The sequence below is a fragment of the Agelaius tricolor genome, unplaced genomic scaffold (assembly GCF_023055355.1).
Source record: "Agelaius tricolor isolate 1412-34295 unplaced genomic scaffold, bAgeTri1.0.p SCAF_4, whole genome shotgun sequence".
Classification (NCBI taxonomy): domain Eukaryota; kingdom Metazoa; phylum Chordata; class Aves; order Passeriformes; family Icteridae; genus Agelaius; species Agelaius tricolor.
Window position 1 is genome coordinate 49,594,668 of NW_027269264.1, and position 19,447 is coordinate 49,614,114.

General features: G+C 51.9%; 1 protein-coding gene across 7 annotated transcripts in view; it reads right to left on the reverse strand.

The window, feature by feature from the left end:
- The window catches only part of CNTFR (ciliary neurotrophic factor receptor), a 201,769-nt gene that overhangs the window by 73,979 nt on the left and 108,343 nt on the right, over nucleotides 1-19,447 (reverse strand). For all 7 annotated transcript variants that reach the window (XM_071425695.1, XM_071425693.1, XM_071425690.1 and 4 more), the window contains one exon: nucleotides 9,341-9,422. In XM_071425695.1, coding sequence (XP_071281796.1) covers nucleotides 9,341-9,422 — 82 coding nt within the window. The remainder of the gene's footprint in view (nucleotides 1-9,340; nucleotides 9,423-19,447) is intronic.

The window sequence follows — 19,447 nt, forward strand, 5'->3', positions numbered from 1 at the left end:
TGTGGTTTCACTTCACTTCTCCACCTGATGGGCCTTCCAGGAGCAGCCATTACAAGGTGACACACATCGCTTTTCCCCTCTGTAACGAGCCTGCCACCACCCCTCCTCAATCCCTCTTCTCTTTCTCCTTTTAATATGCCACAATTATATTGGCTTCTCTGCATGGATCCACCCCATTTAGTGCTGCCCAAGGCCACTTATCCTGAAAGACGCTCTTTTAATCCACAGCACAGACTGCACATCTTGCAAGTTGTTCTGTATACTTTTTACACTCCAGCACCTCCTGGCCTGATTAGGAATCTGCTATTTCCCTTTCCACAGAAGCACAGTGTCTGCTCAGGGAAATTAACCCCACCAAGGACCCTGATAACAGAGGTTTGTGGATGTTGTGTCCCAGCATCTGCACTCCTGAATATGCTCCATGGTATCTTTGCTCTGTTCCCACCCCAGAAAATCCTGAGGAAGCAGAGATGATGATGTTTGTACTCAAAGTCTTGCTGAGCCTGTGTTTCCATTATCCAGGGCTTTGCTTGCTCCCAGATGTGTCACAGGTGGGCTGAAGACAGCAGCAAGTGATTCCATGCCCAACACTACAAATGGATGTGCAGGACCTGAATGTCTCAGCCTTTCCTGACTTTTTGGTCCTGGGTTTTGCTACACACAGCTACTGTGACATGTCCTGTGGAGGATTGGTAGCACCCACTGCTGAGGCTGTGGGCTCCTACAAGTGGTGCCCAGAGCTGCCCTCAGGGCTGCCACATTTTGCTCTTTGAGCCTGACTGGAAATTGGCTTTGCAGTCTCAGAGCATCCAGGACTTCAGACACTGGAAACTCTTCAAATGGGATAAATAATGAGCGTCACATTCAGTCCAAGTTCTGTTGGACACATGGGCTGGTGGGAGCAGGCTGCTCTGGAAATATGAGATACTTGGTTCACTGGGATGGCCACATGTGACTTCTGAGGTGAGACCTTTCTGAGCTTTTGGAGGCTAATTGAAGCCAAATCCCTGAAGCACTGAAGGTTTCCACTCCACCTGTTACAGTTTTATGCAATCTTCCATTTCTGCAAGCCTTTGAGATTGTAAGGAAAGGATGAGGATTGCTTTCTCCGCCACCAAAAGGAGCTCAGTGCTTGACAGGACACAGTTCTTTTTCAGCAGTCAGTGCTCACGTAAAGAACAAGGTCCATGGCTATTCCCTCTGTGCTGGGCTTCAGCTTCCTAAGGGCTGAAAATCTGTGCAAATGAGATTTTGGCTTCTATCAGCCTTTGGGGGTTCCAGCTGCTGTGGCAATGTGTCCATTTACCACTACGTGTCAGCAGAGGAAGCCATGCTACTGCTCCATACAACAGGACGATGCCATGCCAAGAAGGAAATCCAAACCTTTCCTCACAGCCTCTCCCCAGCAAGCAGGCCTTGCTCAGCACTGGGTTTCAACAAGGATTTATTGGCAAGGACTCTCTGGCCTTATGTAGATGATCCACAAATTTAGTTCTGCCCTCTCTGCACAGCCACAGCCTGGCAGGTCCTGTCCCCACCCCTGGGGTTGTGGCAGCATTGCCCTGTGTTAGCAGAATTCCTCCACTTGAAGCTTCTCCAGATGTCGGGGTGGTGGACTACAAATCCCATTCCTCCTCCTCTGTTGTCTGTTGATGTGTAATGAAGCCTAAGAAACTACTGAGACATGTTTTTCCTTAACACTGGCAGAACTAATGAGTCCTGGCAGACTGTGATCCTCCTGGCAGTTTCTTCTTCTCACCAAAGACATTAACTATTTTCACAGGTTTTGTGGGATCACAGGCTTGTACAAAGCCTGATAGATCTACCCTCTAAAGCTGTGTTTTCTTTTTTATTTTCTGTCTTTGATTCTTTTGCAGATTTGTGATCTGCTTCAATACACAGGACCTATTTTTGGGAAGGGTTCCCTTTTTTGCTAGCATCACAGATATTGCCAGCTAGGTTTCCTTCCAAGCTCTTGGATGGCTCACGTGGGACAGATCTCCACTTTACTCCAGAATTTCATCAGCTCCATTTCAAACAACTACTTCCATTTCCAGAAAGTGGCAAATTCAGTTCCAGTGACTCCAGACAGAATTGTACATGGAAAGCAGGCGGCTTCTTCACAATGTACACAAACTTTGGTAACTTGCAAAAAGCAAGACTTCAAAGCCCTGAACCATCAAGCTGTGTTTCCTCTCACCTCACTGCCAATCCCTCTACTCCTGTCCCTCCCTTCTCTCCCCCACTTGCACTTCTAGAACATTTCACCTCCTGCATCTGACAGCACTTAGCACTACAGGATATCAATCTTATTGCTGACCTGTGGCTATTTTTCACTCACAGGTAAGAGCTGTGAGCTCTCCAATCCCTGTCTGACAGGCACGAGCAGTGTGTCCCAGCAGGACAGGCCATGCTGTGCCGCGCACCAGCGACTCTCTGCAGCACAAAATTAACAGACAATCTGTGGAAATGAACCCTCTTGATTTCCCAGCTCCAAGGAGAGAGGAGCAAGCCTGAGATGTGCTCCTGACAGGGCTATCCTGCATTGCTGGCTGGACCCCTGTGGGATGCTCGGCTCTGGAACCTGTGGAGTGATGAGGCAGTGGGCAAGAAAGCACAGGCACTAAAAATAGGCTGTTTGCGGTAGGGGCTGACCACATTTATTAGCAAGCCTCTGCTCTGGCTGACCACAAGGTCAGCTGCCTAGAGCTTGGCCGTAATTCACTCTGTGTCTGGGCAGGAAATCTACTCGAGCTCAGGGGGATGTCCAGTAATAGAAAAAGTTGTTCCAGGACCTTGGGCTATTTTTGCTGTTTTCTTTTATTTTGCAGGCAGAGAACTTTTCGGGAGATGCATCTTGTGCTGGAAAAAAAGGAAAAATAAAAGCCAGGTGCTCATGAACAGAGATAGAGGTAGAAGTGGAAAGGGGAGGATGCAGATGTTTGTGCCTGTTTGGGTCTGGGGTTCTTCTTCTTCTTCTGATATTCACCAGGGAAGATCAGAGCAACAAAGGGGACTTAAACACCCTAACAATGTGCAGCAGAGTCCAACAGGTTGCAGCAGGGGTGTCCCTCCAGGTGGGGTTGCTGTCTCTTCTGCTTCCCTGCAGCTGTGGGCTGGCAGGGAAGATGGGGAGGCAGTGGGAAAACCATCACAGTAATGAATTCTCAAGGGTGGAGATGATGGACCCTCCTTGGAAAGACATCAGAGGGCAACTTGAATTACAGCCAGGTTGTACCTCTGGCCAGCATGGGATGGGCCAGCAGATTGTCCCCCAGCAGATGCAGTAATCCCACTGGGAAAATGCTGGTTCCCAGCGGATGGCCATGAGCCTGGGCTAACTCAGCTGTGAGTAGCAATGAGCAAGAGGAGGCAGAGAGCAGATGCCTGCCCTTGAATGGCAGCCTTCGGAATGATTTAAGCAGGCTCTGCTGAATGGGGCTGCAGTGTGAAGTGAGGCTGGTATTTTCAGCCAGCTGGATAATGAGAGCATCCAGAGTTATAACAGGAAGGATTAAAAAATGTAATTGCTAATGGGGAATTAATTGTTAATGGGGAATCATCATTGCAGGAGGGTGTTCCCAGTGTGGTCCCGCAGGGATATGTTCTTGGCCAATTGCTAATCACTCGTCTTATCAATTATCTTGAAGGCAACATAAAACTGTTGCTGGCAAAGTTTGCCAATGACACAAGGGCTGATGTATATAATGGGAGGGATGAGTCCATCACACACAGAGTCCAGAGCAGTTAATATACGAGCCTTCCCTCGGCATGAGCGTGAGTTTTATGCAGCCAAACACAAGTCCATTCATCTCCAGTGGACGAATGTAGGTCAGACTGGCAGAATGCAGGATGAGGGAGAACAATACTGATAAGGCTTTGTCAGGAGCCACCTGGAGATAAAGCGGCAGTGCTGAGAGCAAAACTTGGCCAGAGGCAGAAGGAGGAGGTGTCACGGAGGTAGGAGGGTGCTATGTAATGAGTAGACAGAGCTTTTTCCTGAAGGGGCCCCAGGCTGAGCCTGGAAGAAGGCACCACTTCCAGCCTCCCAGCCAGCCACTCTGCACACACTATCAGTCCCTTTGGCCTCGCCTGCCCCAGAAACTGCCTGTGCCTGGGCAATTACAAAAATTCCAGATCACTCTGTTGCACACGCAACTCACCCTGGGGAATGGGTGCAATAACAAACAACACATGACAGATGTTTGTCAGGTCACTTAATGCATGACTGAAGGACACTGTGACAGTGCCAGGAGGGGAGGAGAGGAGAGAGGAGAGAGGAGAGAGGAGAGATGAGAGGAGATTCTTCAAATATACTTATGATGTAGATAGCAGTCCTGCAGAGCCATCTTAGGATGCATGCACAAGGTCACCCCATCACACCTCTTGAATCCAGTCACCTCAACTCAACTGCATTTGCACAGCAACCAAAGCCTACACAGATGTCTACAAAAAAACCACACAGCCTGGTGTGAATGTACAAACCATCTCCTACATAGAAAATCCAGAGAACACCTCCAAATTCAAAGTGTCTGGTTTAAGCATGCCAGGCAGATGGCACCTCCCTGGCATGGGCTGACTTACGTGGAGGAAGCAGAGTTCAGAAAGAGCTGGTCACACCCCTGTCAGCCTGAAAATGCAACACAGACAAGGCTGGGCAATTCTAGAAGGGGAAAGAGGTTTTCCTATCTACAGCTGGTTTCTCTTTGAAAAGCCAATTTGCCTGGCTTTGCTGTGCATTTTGAAGGCTATTTACTGGTCCAGGCTTTGTCATTGCAGCAGCATTTCTAACAAGGTATGTGCAAACTGGAGCCCCCGGGAGGCTTTGCAGCAGAACCGACTGCAAAAGATTAGTCAGGGCTTAAGAGAGCAGGAAAAAAGGGAGAGCAATGAAACAAAATCTCTCTTTTCCTCGGCTGAGGAATGATGGGGGCTAATTGCTTGTAGCTGGTGAGGAAGAGAGGAGATGGGAATTTCTTCACCCATCAATAAATTAACCCCAGCATGTGACATCTGAAGTGCATTCATTTCCAGAGCCTTTTATCTCTTTGTCTCCTCTCCTGGGTGAAAACATAATTATTGTTTAAACATGAGTTAATTCAGCAAGGTGAGGATCAATAAAGCAGAATTACTCCTCTTTTAAAAGCAAAGAAATCTCAATCTGGGACAGATGCGGACATAACTCTGGCAGGGCTGATGGATGGGGCAGACACCTTGGTCACAGCAGAGCTCCCTCTTCCCAGGACTGCCTTAAGCATTGAGTTTAATAAGAACAGGTAAATCCAGCAACAGGCAGTCACAGCACTCAGTACAAGAAGCTGAAATCACCCATGCATGTACATTTTGTAGCCTGACATGTGGTGAGGCATCTCCGCCACTCGCACACTTCCCACATAAGAGCTTTTGGGTTAAACCCCAAAGCTTGTGCTGTGACCTCTCCCAGACCTTTGAAGGAACCCAGACCCAGCTAGGAAGGAGGTCACTGCACTGCAGGGACCCCCACCAGCTCTGCTCTCACAGAGTGGAGGCCTTGGACAACCAAAGGCGTGAGTGTCACAGCAGACAGCAATCGCATCCATGCTCTGCTCAGCTTCCCCCATCACCTTCCTCCATTCTGAAATAAATTGGCAGCAGCCACTGCCTGGAGAACAGAGCACAGGAAGGAAAACTGAGCTATCCAAAATAATGGGAAGTTGATTAGAGGGCTAGAATACCTCTTTTATGAGGAAAGGCTGAAATACTTGGTGTTTTTCAGCCTGGAGAAGAGAAGGCTCTGGGATGACTGTCCAGTACATACAGGGGCTACAAGAGACATGAGGATGGACTTCTCACAAGGACGTGCAGTGACAGGACAAGGGGTAATGGCTTTAAACTGAAAAAGAGTAGGTTTAGATTAGATATCAGGAATAAATCCTTCACTGTGAAGATGGTGAGGCACTGGCACAGCTGCCCAGAGAAGCAGTGGATGTCCCATCCCTGGAAGTGCTCATGGCCAGACTGGATGGGGCTTTATGCAGACTGGTCTAGTGAAGGTGCTGCTGTCCATGGCTGTGGGACTGGAATGTGATGATCTTTAAGATCCCTTCCAACCAAAACCATTCTGTGATTCTTTACAGAGGGCCCAAGGCCCTCCCCTTCTCTCCAGGTCTTCTGACTGTTCTGCCTCCTGTGTGCTCTCCCATTCTTCCTGCAGCTCCTATCCATCTGTTGCAGACGTATTTTATGAAAAATCCTTTTGCCAGGATCTTTTCTCCTGAGAAGCTGAGAAGCTTCAGTTTCTCCATGTTTTGCTGCTTTGGAATGTGATCTGGAGGACTGTCTACCCAGCATGTGAAATTGTTTTTACTTGATGACCAATGACAGCCACCTGTGTTGAGGCTGTGAGCAGTCACAAGATTTTATTATCATTACTTTTCATTCCTTGCTAGCCTTCTGATGGAATCCTTTCTTCTATTCTTTTAGTGTTTGTTATAATATATCATTTTCTTTTAATGTAATATATATCATAAAATAATAAATCAGCCTTCTGAAACGCGGAGTCAAGATTCATGTCTCTTCCCTCGTCCTGGGACCCCTGTGAACACCATCACATCCATCCCTCCATGCCAGCTGGATCTGTGCAGATGGGGAGAGCCCTGTGACTGTCCAGGGCAATGCCCATCTCTGCGGGCAGCTTGGCCCAATCTGGCAGCCCCATCTAAAGCTGTTTATTCATACACTGGGGATGACAGTCCTGGACACCCTCTTCCATAGCCCCTCTGCCTTTCCCTGCAGCAGGACACCCCAAACGCACTGCCAGAGCCAGAACATTAGTGCCAGCCTCAGAGCATGCCCCTGGAGCTGCCCTGCTGGATGTCTCTGGTCTCCCACCCCCTGGGAACTTCAGTCCCCAGCTGTGTCATACACGTGAAACCTGAGCAGCCTGCCAGGCATGCAAAGCAAGGGAGCTCTGTCACCCCAAAGGTCACAGAAACCCACTGACCTCTGAGCCCCTCCACTCCCTTCCCCCAACAGTGGGGATCATCCCAGGCTTCTGCATCCCAGACAGATGCTCTGCCAGCTCCAAGGAGAAGGACTAAAGGTGAGCAGCAGAGGGGTTAATACATGAACAGCCTCACCTTCACCAAGCCTGATGCTGCTTTTATTAATTCATGTGGCACTTTGCAGGACGCTCCAGTAATCACCCTGGTGCATAGGAGAGCCAGGAGAGGGTGGCCAGGCTCCCTCCGCCGTGCTCATGCTCACTTAACAGCTTGTCACATCCTCCTCACTCAAGTATTCAGTGCTAATGCATCTCTTAGAGTGCTTCATGAGCTATTAAAGTCGAACGTGCCTCAAGTGCATGATAAATGGACTCTGTGCCAGCATCTCCCCACCACTCCACCGGGTCCCTGCCACCAGTGGGATTAATCCATCCTCCCGCCCCATTCCTGCTGTGCACTTCCAGCCCCATTCCTGCTGTGCACTTCCAGCCCCAGTGCCCGGCTGGCGGGGGATGAGCTCTGGGCTTGGCTGGTGAGGAGAGGCTGCAGCAGGGCAGGGGATGGGCTCTGGCTGGGAGGCACAGGGCACAAGCTTTGGGTCTCTGGTGTTGACCTGCCTGTGTGCAGCCTCTCTGAGCCGGGCACGGTGGGGTGGGAGGGAGATCTGCTGCTCCAAAGCTCCTGCCCAGAGCCTACCTCGGAATTTCAGAGAGGTGCCGGGGAGGGACAGATTGAGGACAGTCCTGAAGGTGTCCTACTGTCTCATAAGTAATTTTCTGACTCTGTACTCTTTTTTTGTCCCCCAGTGAAGCTGCTACAGATGGGAAGAGCCCTGCCACACTTCTCACACTCCATTCAGGCAGTTTTTGATGCACACAGGCCTCTCCAGCTTCAGTTTTCAGCTGGTGCCCCAGAAACCTCCCTCCCAGACACAGGCAGGCAAGGGAAACAGGAGGGACACGAGGACATGGGAGGCTATGCTGCTGACCCCCTGAATCCTGCTGTATCACAGAGCAGAAGGTGACAGTCACTGCAGCTCTGCACCAGCTGTCAGTGGCAAAATGTCTGGTCCTGCTCACTGGTGAGCAGCAGCATTTGTTCTTCTCTAGACAACACAATTCAAGCGTGTGCAACCCTGAAGTACCTGGCACTTCTGTGTTTTGTGCACCTCCCTGTGCAGCAGGTCTGGGTTAGTATTCAAAGCATCCAAAGGATGCTCTGCTGTCCTATTGCCAGGTCCTTTAAAGCTCCCCAGGCAGTGATCCTGCAAGCACAGCAGGAGAGAGCAGCTTTGCTTCTCTGCAGGAAGCATCACACCACCATCACATACAGCCCAGCACCCAAATGCTTTGAGCAGACACCCTGGGAAGGGGTTGGGGACCTTCCTGGAACACCAGCCAGCGAGATCCTTCTGTGTCCAGAGAGTGGCTGTCCCCATGCAATGCGGATGTGCTGCCAAACCCTGGCTGCTTTGTGTCCAAGGAAGCTTGTGGCAATGTAAACCCACCCAACTGGATTTAAGGCAGCTCAGTGGGCACTCTGGCTGGATTCCTCAATTTCACAGAGCCCAAGGATGCATAGATGTCTTTACTGGAGTTAATGAGCAAAATTCCCCTCCAAGATCTTCTAAAAGGTACTACAGACAGGCTGCCAGAAAAAGCAGGGAATTCTGGAGATTCCCCATTTTTTCCTATTTTTGGAGAGCTGGACTCTACACCAGAACCCAACCATCTTTCATAATCCTCCCGCTCCTGCCTAGACCCCTGATCATGTGAGGCTCCTCCAGCTCCCAATGCTACCAGTGACTCTAAAGGGTGATCCCTCTAAAGCCACCACTAAAATAAGCCCTGAATCCTCTGCCAACCCAGAGAGAGGTGAGCTAGGGGTGGGCACAGATGTGTGGTGGCAGTGGAGATTAAGTCACTCCAAGGAGGTGAGAGCAGGATGAAACATCATCCATCATTTTTGTGGGTCCAGGCATCATGGAGCTGTCAGGGGTGATCGGAGTTTGGAGCTGTCAGGCTGATGCTTCCTCCCAACTCCTGACTCCTTCATGGGCAGGCTGCATGGGGCAGCATCTACAAAAGAGTGGCCAAAGGAGTCCAGAGCAGTAGGGACACAGAGAGCTGTGGGCAGGGCAAGGGGCATCAGCAGAGGGAGATGAAGGATGCCCAAACCCCACAGTGATGGGCTGGAGGGGACACTTGTCATGGAGAGAAGTGATAACATGCCTGATAAATAATATCAGGCACACATGGAGGGTGCACCCAGATTCCCCCAGGAGAGAGGGGCTGAAGGAGCAGGATTCCCATTTTTCAGGACCCCCAGGGCCTGGGAGGGAGGCGTGAAGGACTCACCCAGCTGGCTGTGCCTCTGGGCGTACACCACCACCACCGCGGCGAGCACCACGCAGCAGGCTGACGGCACAGGGTTAGCCATCTGTGGAAGCAAACACAGGCAGGAGCAGTCAGGGTTTGCCCCCAGGGCTGAGAGCCCCCAGTGATGGGACTGCAAGGAGATGACTGTAAAACCAGCTCCATTGCAGCCAAGGGGAAATTCACTGCAAAATGAGGCATTTTGCTGGGGCACGCTTCATCACTCCATAGCCTGTGGCACTTTCCGTGGGAGGTGCCTGGAGGTGATGACATGCCTTGCACAAATGCTCCATCTTCCCTGTCTCATTTTCAACATTTTCCTTAGGAAATCCAGTCCCTGGTGGGACTCTCTTGGCAGATGCAGCATCATCCCAGGAGCCAAGGCTACCTGCAAATGGGTTGCAGAGGGGTTTTGAGGAGATGGGAGCACACCCAGGTAGTTCACAGTTGATGCTGCAGGATGTGCAAGATGTTGATCACAGCAGAGACCTCAGCCTCAGCCATCTGCCATCAATATCTTAATGGGCCACAGTTGTCCCCCATTTCTCTGGGCTGGGAGAGGGGCAGAGGCTACTCTGTCCTGGTGAGCTGTGCCTTGTCCCAGGGGATGCTGTGGTGCTGGGAGGTGTGGAGAGGGTGACAGCTAAGAAAGCAGGTGATGAAGACATCCTGCCTGCACCAAAAAGCCCCTCCAGGAGTGGGCAAATGGCAGCAACAGCTACAAGGATACCCTGCACAGCCCTGCCAGGCTGGAGATGCCCAAGCTCTCATTTTCTTGCAGCCAGGGCTGGTAGAGGAGACCAGAGCCAGGATGGAGCTGCTGGGGACAGCCATGGGGATGCAGGCCCACCCACCAGGAAGTAAATTGCACCATGCATGAAAAGCAAATTGCACCTTCAAAACCATTTAAGCCTCTCTAATCTCCAGTGCCGTGCACAGGATTGCCTTTTAATCTAGAACATGAGTATGGGCTCATTAGCCAGATGGCATCCATTTTAACCTAAATAAAGGGGGAGCTCCATTGGCGAGAGAAAAATATCCAGCAAAACATATTCCATTACCCAACAGGACTGTTGCAGGAGCCCAGATGGCCTCGGGCTCACAGGGAGCCTTTGCAGGGCTGGAGGGAAGGCAAGAGCAGCTGGGTGGGATTGCACGAGCAGATTTTGGTGTGCAGCTGAACCGGCCTGATCTCAAATGTCTCTTAGGGGCAGGGATGCTGGGGGAGACAGTGGGTCTGAAGAGGATGAGCCTGGAGATGGGTAGAGAAGGGATCCATGTCCTTTAATACTGATCTTTCAGTGCTGGGTTTGGACTTGAAGGGCTGGCAGCAAGAGCCATTCCCAGTGTGCTGGTGCTGCAGAGCATGGACAGGCAAGACTCAGACCCTGCTGACAGCCCTCACAGGTCACCTTGAGCAAATCACTCTAACTGCCTTCCCGTGCCTCAGTTTCCCCATCTGTGAAACAGAGATAATGAAGGTGACCTTCCTCTGACAGCTCTAGGCGAGGAGCGCCAAGTGCTAATTACAGTCTCCTTATCACTCACTCTTCTTCTTCCCCCCTGCTTCTCTCATGCCTGCTCTCCACTGCCTTTTCCATGTGTCCCCTCTGTGCCCACAGCATGGCTCCCTGACTGCCACCCCACCTGTGCTCCAGCTGCCATCACAAGAGGCACCTCAGGGAGTGGGTGACAGCTGGAACCTGAGGCAGGTGGCAATGCCACATCTTGGGGCACTGCTGGCATGTGGGACCCTGAGCAGCTGGGAAACCACCTGCAACCCAGGAACCAACTCCCCCTATTTACACTCAAATTTACCTTCCACTGAATATTCCTTTTCTACAGCCCTGGGAGCTGATGGGTGGCACCAGGACTTGCAGCAGGCAAGGAACCAGAGGCCATGGCCTCCCCTCACTACAGCCCAGATATCTCCAGCTAGTGCAGCCACCCCATTTCTGGGGACAATGGCAATGACAGGAGGAGGGACAGGACCCCCCAGCAACCAGCCTGCTCTTTGGAAAGTGTGAGATCTCCTTGATGCAGCCTTCAGCTTGGCTCAGTGCAAATATCATCAGCAGCATCACCCGGCCCTGCCAAGGAACAAAGCCACCTGCTGCCCACCCCCTGCTGCTCCTCCCTCGTCTCATCAGCTCTTAAAATAATTACTGCTGCTCCTGCCCATGTACCTAGGCCAGCATCAAAACAGAGTTATGTAGCAGGGAATGGTTCTTGTCCCAAAGCACTGATGGTCTCAAGGGATACAGGTGGAGTAAGAGAGAGCAGAGGAACCCAGATAAGATCCCTGAGGACTCTGTGGCATGGCCAGGACACAGGCAGAGGCTTCCAGTGACAGCACAGAGAATCCACTATTTGGCTGCTTTCACCCTGGAAAACCTCATTCCTTCTTAGAGATTAGCCCTGTGACAAGGGAGGAGAGAAGCTATTTTAGGACAAAAATCTAGCCAGAAAACCAACTTCTTCTCACTTGAATTGCAATTTTCCATGCAGTATTTGCTTTGTTTGACTGTTTTGCCCAAAGCCATGTTGATATTTTTTTTCCCCAAGCACATTACAAAGCCTTTGCAATTTCTGCAGATGTTTCCAATGCAAATTTCTGTTGCTGTATTTGCTTGCTTATCTGTTTCTCTAGTAAAAGCCAGCACCCTGGCATTCGGGTGCACAGGCCAGTGAGCAGCAGCTGACCAGGTGTGCAGAGTCCTGAGCTATGTCCTCATGGCAGCAGGGAGCAGTTTATAGGTGATGGAGGGGAACCACATTTATTACACAGCAAAGCCCGCAGTGTGAAACTCAATCTTCTGTGCAAAAGGTAAATTTTGCCCAGTAATGAATAATTTCTTGGAGGTAGAGAGGAAAGAGGAGCCTGGGGAGGAAGAAAGGGGGAGAGGCAACATATGAAGTGGTGGACCAGCAGCTCTGGAGCCGTCCTCCCTGTCCCCAGCCTCCTGCTTGGGGAGAGAGCAAAGCGTTGATCTTTCCCTGCCTTGTCCTTGATACCAAGGATAGTGAGGGCATCAGTCATTGTCACTCTTAGCAGAAGGCAACTCAACACACACATGGATAAGGTCCCCTCCAGCAGCTCTCAGTCGAAACCAAAGGTTTCCAGGCCTGTGTTCCCTGAGCTGGATCAGGACTGGAGGGGCACAGCAATGTGGCATTAGCTGTTGTGGTGTGATGGGGTGAGGACAGTCCTGGGCGGGGTACAGCAGGAGTGAAAGGGATTCCAGGCAAGGGATTCCAGTGTATCCAGGCAAAAAGCACTTTCTGCTGAACAGCCCCAGTGTCCTCTTTTGAGGAGGCAAGGGGATGGATCCCTTCCAGCTCTCCCTTAGTATAATCTCCAAAGCTTTAGCAATGGAGTACCAGCTGGCACCTGGAAACAGCAGCTCCAGGGCAGGGCTGGTGAGGGATGTGGGCTGCACCCCAGTCACCCACCACAACTCTCACCTTCCACAGGCTGCTCTCAGCAATGATAAATAAATAAAACCCTCATTCTAGAAGTGTGTGGCTACCTCAGAAGAAAAGTGGTAGTTTCAAAACCTAGTGTTTCCATGACAAAGTCTTCCATCAGACAACTCACCACCAGGAGCTATTATGAGGTCTGGCTCTGAAGTGGTGAACTGGTGGGAAACAAACTCTGTTTAGTCATTTCCTTCCCCTCCAGCAAAGCTTCCAAAGGAGCTTTGCAGCACCTGTCCTGCAGGCAGGCACTGCTGTGTGACTGCACTGCCCACAGCGACTGTCAATGCTGTGCTAGAACATCTGCTGCACACCTGGGCTGTGCATGGACACCTGTGCTGCAGACACAGGCTGTGGATGGACACCTGGGCTGCAGACCTGGGCTGTGCAGGGACACCTGTGCTGCACACCTGGGCTGTGGATGAACACCTGTGCTGCACACCTGGGCTGTGGATGGACACCTGTGCTGCACACCTGGGCCATGCATGGACACCTGGGCTGCACACCTGGGCTGTGGATGGACACCTGGGCTGCAGACACAGGCTGTGGAGGGACACCTGTGCTGCACACCTGGGCTGTGCACAGACACCTGTGCTGCAGACACAGGCTGTAGCTGCTACAGTTCCCCTGTACTGCAGACACCAGCAGCAGGTGCTCAGGTACCACCTGTACTGCAGCTGCCGAGCGTAGGTGGTACTGCACACCTGCACCACAGGGGCTGGCTGTGAGTGGTACCCCACACCTGGAGTGCAGATGCTGACTGCAGGCACTGCAGCCCACCTGTCCTGCAGGCCAGGTCACAGTCTGCCTCTTGCTGAGGTGTGGTAATGTGCCTGTAGAGCAGATGCCAGCTGTAGGCATCACAGTGCCTCTGCACTCTCAGCAGGCACCTCCTGGGCCCCAGCGTTACTGAAGGAGAAACAACACCCTTACCAAAGTCACTCTCAACTTCTGAGACTAGGCCAGAGATGCCCACACAGCTTCTCCCAGTCCTGGGGATCCAGGGTGCCTCCTGTGGCATGCCATCCCTCCCCAGGGACAGGGTGTGGTGCTGCTATGAGCAGTGAAGCACCAAAGTGTGCAGGACACCCTCCAGCCCCAGGTTTCCAGGTGTTGCACCATGTGTGGGCAGCTCTGCTTGGGCACCCGACAGCACTGAGTGCTGTCTCCTCCTTTCAGATCATCCCTGGCAGCAAGGCGAGTGAAGGAGAAGAAAAAATAGTTGTCACTTAATATCAGACACTTGCTAACAGTCCTAAAGCCTTCGGGCCTTACAGTGCCCTGTCAGCACTAAACTCCTCTTTGCTGCCTACGAGGAGGAGAGAAAAGAGGGACTTTATCATCTCCTTCATATGTGCTATCAGAAAGCCTTATCAGCAGAGACAGAATCCCCACTGCTTGAAAGGCTTTCTTAAATCTAATTTAAACCCCCACTGTCAATAGAGCAATTAGTATTGCCCCACTGGACCATGAGTGCCACAGGGATGACTGGGGCCAGCTGAAATAAATTCACTCTTGGCTCTCATGGACTGTGACTTTCCTCCCTCCACCTCCTCCCTTTCTGGTAATGAAGAAAAGACCCCAAGGAGGAGGATACCCTGGAGGAAGGAGCACCCCACAGCAGAGCTCCTTCATCACCCTGCCCTGCCATCCAGTGAGCACTGCTGGACCCCTGGATGGCAGTGCAGACCCTCCTGCCCTCATGGTCTAGGAGATGGGCAGAGGGTGGAAGGGTGGTCCTCACAAAGCTTCCCAGCTGCTTGGGTTGAAGGTGTGCCCCCAAAGGCAGCTGTGGACTTGCAGAGCTCTTGGTTCCAACATCCCTGCTGAAGGTTGCTCCATCTTCCCTGGATGCCACTGGCAAGGCGTGTCAATGTGAAAAGCAATGACCAAAGCTGCTCCCCATATCTATGGGGCTGAAGAAAGCAGCTCTTTGGGAGGGAGCATCCGCCCAGATTAAATCAGAGCTCCTTTTCAGAGGGTGATGCAGAGCTTAGGAGCTCCAGGCATAGCTGGGATGGTCTAGGGAGGAACAACCCATGAAAAGGCTCAGGCTGTTTGAGAATCCCCCAGACTGGCAAGCTGGCTCCCAGGTAATTTCTTGCTTCTGTGGATCATGGTGACATGCTGCCACTGGGGCAGGGAGCTGTAGAAAGACCAGCAGAGTCCTGAGAGTCCCGGGAGTGAGGTTGTCACCCTGCAGCTCCAGGGGCTGGGGGACTCCTGCTCCAGGAGCAAGGTAGGGCTCTCACCTCACATCTTGCAGCTCTTCAAACTGGTGCCCAAAAGCATCAGGACAGTGCAGTCCACCCCTGGGACACACTGGGGTGCTATGATCCCTCCATGGCCGCAGGACAGGCAGGAGCACCACGTCAGGAGAGCATGGGAACAGGTGCAATCACTGGGAACCTCTCCAGTGACCCTGCCCCTGGTGCCACATCCATTGTGGGGCAGTGCTGCTGCACAGGCAGTTCCTGCTGGTGCCCATTCCCTGTTCCCGCCTGGAGCCTTCTGGGGGATGTTTCTCACAGCCCACACCTGTCCTCAAACTCCCACCATGCCTACCAATTTTTCCTCACGTGGAGGGCAGCACTCCAAGGCCAGCTGTCTGCTCCAGCAGTGATAAAAGCCAGTACAAGGAACAGCATTCTAATGAGCATCACACACCTTCAACACCAGCGCTGTGAGGAGGCACAGCAGGGCAGCAGGGGCTTGAATCTCCATGGCAGGGGAGCAACACTGTCCCAGGACTATTCCTCAGAGACACCGGTGCCACCTGGGCAGGAAGCTCAGCCGAGCTGCCATACCCCAGCCCCACCCCTCCACAGCCCACAGCCCCACCCAGGCAGCCTTTGAGATGCAGGAAAGCTCGGACCAACAATGGAAAATGAAATTTTCCCTCTCTTTTTACTCAACTTTCCTCTGCACTGAGCATTTCGTGGCTCCCTGCAGAGAGAGATTGCAGGAATCAATAGGATCTTTGCTTCCATTAAAGAGCAGCCAGAACCAGTGCTTTTTATCTGGAGCCTCTGTTCAAATGAGGTCCTGAGCAGTGCTTTTTCCATAGATGGTGCCATGTCAGGGACAGACAGAAGGGATCAGACAGAGAAGGGAGAGAGAGTGGAGATGGGAGATGCTGGTGGTTCAGGTGCCTCCCAGTGCTCCTCTCTGGAAGCTGGAGAAATCACCTAAGATGGGCATATTTGGGAGCAATTCCTGCTTGTTCTGAGTCTCCAGGCTGTGGTTACTGTGGGATAGAGCTCTTGGTGTTATGCTGATTTTTGGCACTTTGATTCCCAGCCTCCACCCACAAAAGCAGAAAATGAATGATGCAGAACAAAACCAAAGCAACCCCAGAAAATCAAAACCAAACTCCCATACACTGAGCAAACCACCCCAAATACTTTAGGAAGGTCCTGCTGTCTCATGCCAGGTTCAGTTTGTGCTTTCCAGGCAAATGCTGACAACATTTCTTATTTTTGTCTGCGGGGCTGCATTGCCCTTCAGTCCCCCAAGGATTTTGCTCACAACCCTGTTTTCTGCCTTGGGGAGACTCTGTAGTGAGGCTGCTTTATGAAATACCCAACATCACTTCAGATCCAAAGCTCCGGGGCAGAGAAAAACAGCCTAATATTAAAATCTGGATTGTGGCATAGTCATGTGCCATCCTGAGCAAAAGAAAGAGGAAAGGGATGACAGGCAGGGCTTGTCCAGACAGACTTTTTCTATCAGCTGGATGCCCATGACACAGCAGACATGGCACAGAGGAGCCTGCTGTTTCCTGTGGTCACTGCTAGGAGAGATTTTGGGGCATGTCTGGCCACAGCAGCTTTAGCATCCTTCTCAATAGCACCTGCAGACACAGAAACATTATTTTGATTGAAACACAAAGGCTGCATATCTCACTAGCCCAGTCTTGCTCCTCTGAAGGGCTGTTCTCTGCAACACCCAGGCAAGGGGCTGGACACAGTGTGGGCACTGTGTCTGAGCTTGCTGGCACTGGGGTTATGTGAGGTGAAGAGCACAGCACTGCTGTGGAAACACAGGGGCAAGCAGGGCAAAACTGCCAGCTGCAACCCCAAACAGTCTGCTGGCACCCTGCAGGACCCCCTTCCTCCAGCACAGGCAGGACCATGCTTGCTTGGCCCCAGTAAACCTCCTAGTGGTGATGTCCCCAAGCCAGGGACAGCTACGGCTCATTCCTGAATCAACACAGGTATCCAAGGACTGAGGCCACAGCATTGCTGCTCAAGCAGCAGGACAGGCTTGCTTTTTGCCAACGTGCTGAGAGAGAGCTGGAGGAGGATGACAGCCTGAAGTTGTGTTGCAGGGGCTCAGGGACACGAGCAGATTGGACTGAGGAACACTGGAAGAGATCTTGGCAGATGTCTTGTCCAAGGAGGGAAGAAGATATTGGCTTAGCAGTACTGGAAGAGTAACTGATGAGACACCCTGTTGTACAGAGCTTCTTGGGCATTTTAATTTTAGCTTGGCTTTTTGCTTGGGCTTTCTTTTTTTTTTTTTAAGCCGTTGGCACAGAGGAAGACATTCCAATGACTCTGATGCTGCCTCCCCAGAGATGCCTCAGGAACACGAAATCATAAAATCAATCATTTAGGTTGGACAAAAGCCTCATCAAGTCCAACTGTAAACCTAACACTGCCAAGTCCACCACTAAACCCTGTTCCTAAGTGCCATATTTACATGTCTTTTAAATACCTCCAGGGATGGTGACTATGGCTTGTGTTGCTTTGCTTCATCTCTCCTCCATGCCTGCAGTACAAGCTGGCAGGAGGATGGGGTAGGCAGGAGCCAGGCAGCTTCCAAGGCCCAAAGAGACCAGCAAATGCTGCTGGAGGTGGACAGGGGCTCAGGATGCTGGGGACTGTGTGCTCCCCACTGGTCCCTGCTTGCTGTCCTTCCCTGTCCAGGTTCCACAGGAGGTGCTGTGTCCCCACTGCCTCTAAAGCCTTCAGACCACCAACTTTCCTGGGGTCGCTGTCCCACAAGCTGCTGAGGCATCACAGGCCACTGCAGGTAGACAGGATAGATGGGACAATGAGGACATTTGTCCTCCACCTGCATATGGGCTGCCCCCTGCCTTCCTTCTCAAGCAAGAATACTGCTCAAAACCTGGGCAGGAAAAAGAAGACAGGAGGGGAACTCAGCCCACCCTGCACACAGATAGGGTTTGTAGGTCATTGCTTCACCCAGTTACATCACCACTCTCACCCCATGTGGTTCCAGAGGTGCCCAGCGTGTCCTGGGCAGCCTTCTGGGGTCTGTGTCCATATGTCACAGCAGCACCCAGCTTTTGAAGTGGACGACTGAAGGGGGAAACTGAGGCATGTGGATTCTCCATAATGCCCTGGTGACAAGTGACAAGGGCAGCATTGCAGGCAGGAGCTAATCCCACCCTTGGGTGAAAGCAGCCCATGCTGGCTCCAGTGATGCTGGAAGGGGCTTTCTGCTGCCAGCAGCCTCTTCAGTAGGCACAGGCGTCTGCCCCAGAACTCAGCCCAGGCTGGCAGTGGCACTGGGGTGATGTGCCTGCCCTCTTCTCCTTGCAAACACCCTCCTGGGATAGCAGGGGGTAGAAAATGTCCTCTTTTTGCTCTGAAATGGCCCTAGCCGTAGCCAAGCTCCACCACATGACAGCAGCTGCCTTGGCAGCACTGCTGCCTCAGTTTGCAGCAGGACCTCCCTGGTCCCTGCTCCCTTGCCCCCTCTCAGCTTAGCATTGGCTGGATGCAGCTGGTGGAAGGGGAAAAGCAGCCACGAGAGGCAGAAGCAGCATTGCTGAAACTGGCTGGGGGTACCCCAAAACCCCAGGCTGGCACTCCTCTCCTGGCCTCCAATTGCTGCCTCTTTGAGGGGCTCTGACTGCCAGAGCCTGGAGCCAGCAGAGCATGTGGGGTGAGACAAAGGGGCTTCTGAGGACCCCTCTGCAAACCCCTGGGCATCCTCGATCTCCCTGGGATCCTGCCCCAGGCCTCACAGGCAGTGTTTGACGAGGGCAAGCAGAGGGTGGAGCTGGCTGAAGGCAGCTGTGCTGAAATAAAAGTCAAGAAAGTATCTCACCCAAAACTACAGGAAAGTTTAATTATCAAGGACAAAACACCATCTGTTTGTGCCGACTGTGACCTCCCGCTGCCCCTGGGCTTTAACAGCTCTTAAATTAACATGTTTGTTAGAGGTATTCCCTGCCTGACATCAGGGAAGCAGCTCCCACGGGGCAGAGAGGAGGATTGAGTGATTGTCCACTGAGACCCGGGCTGGGATGGTGTGGTGTGCTCGGTGGTGATGGGGAAAACAAAACACCCTTTTGGAAATGAGGATTTCTACCAAGCATGGTTCTGGCAAGCCCAGCATCGCTGTGTGCTGCCACTGGCAGGTGAGGCATGGTGTGAGACTGTATTTGAGTCTCAGCCTCTTTCCAAAAAATGAAGCCAAGAAGATGCACTCTTCGAGGAAGATTTTGCCATACAAAGCCAGCAGAAGTAAATGAATACTCAATAAAGAAGAGGTTGGACTAAAGTCCAATTTGTTTTCAGCCCTGCGAGGGAGGGAAGATGCATTCACTGGTACCAAGCCCCAGAACTGATTTAGTGA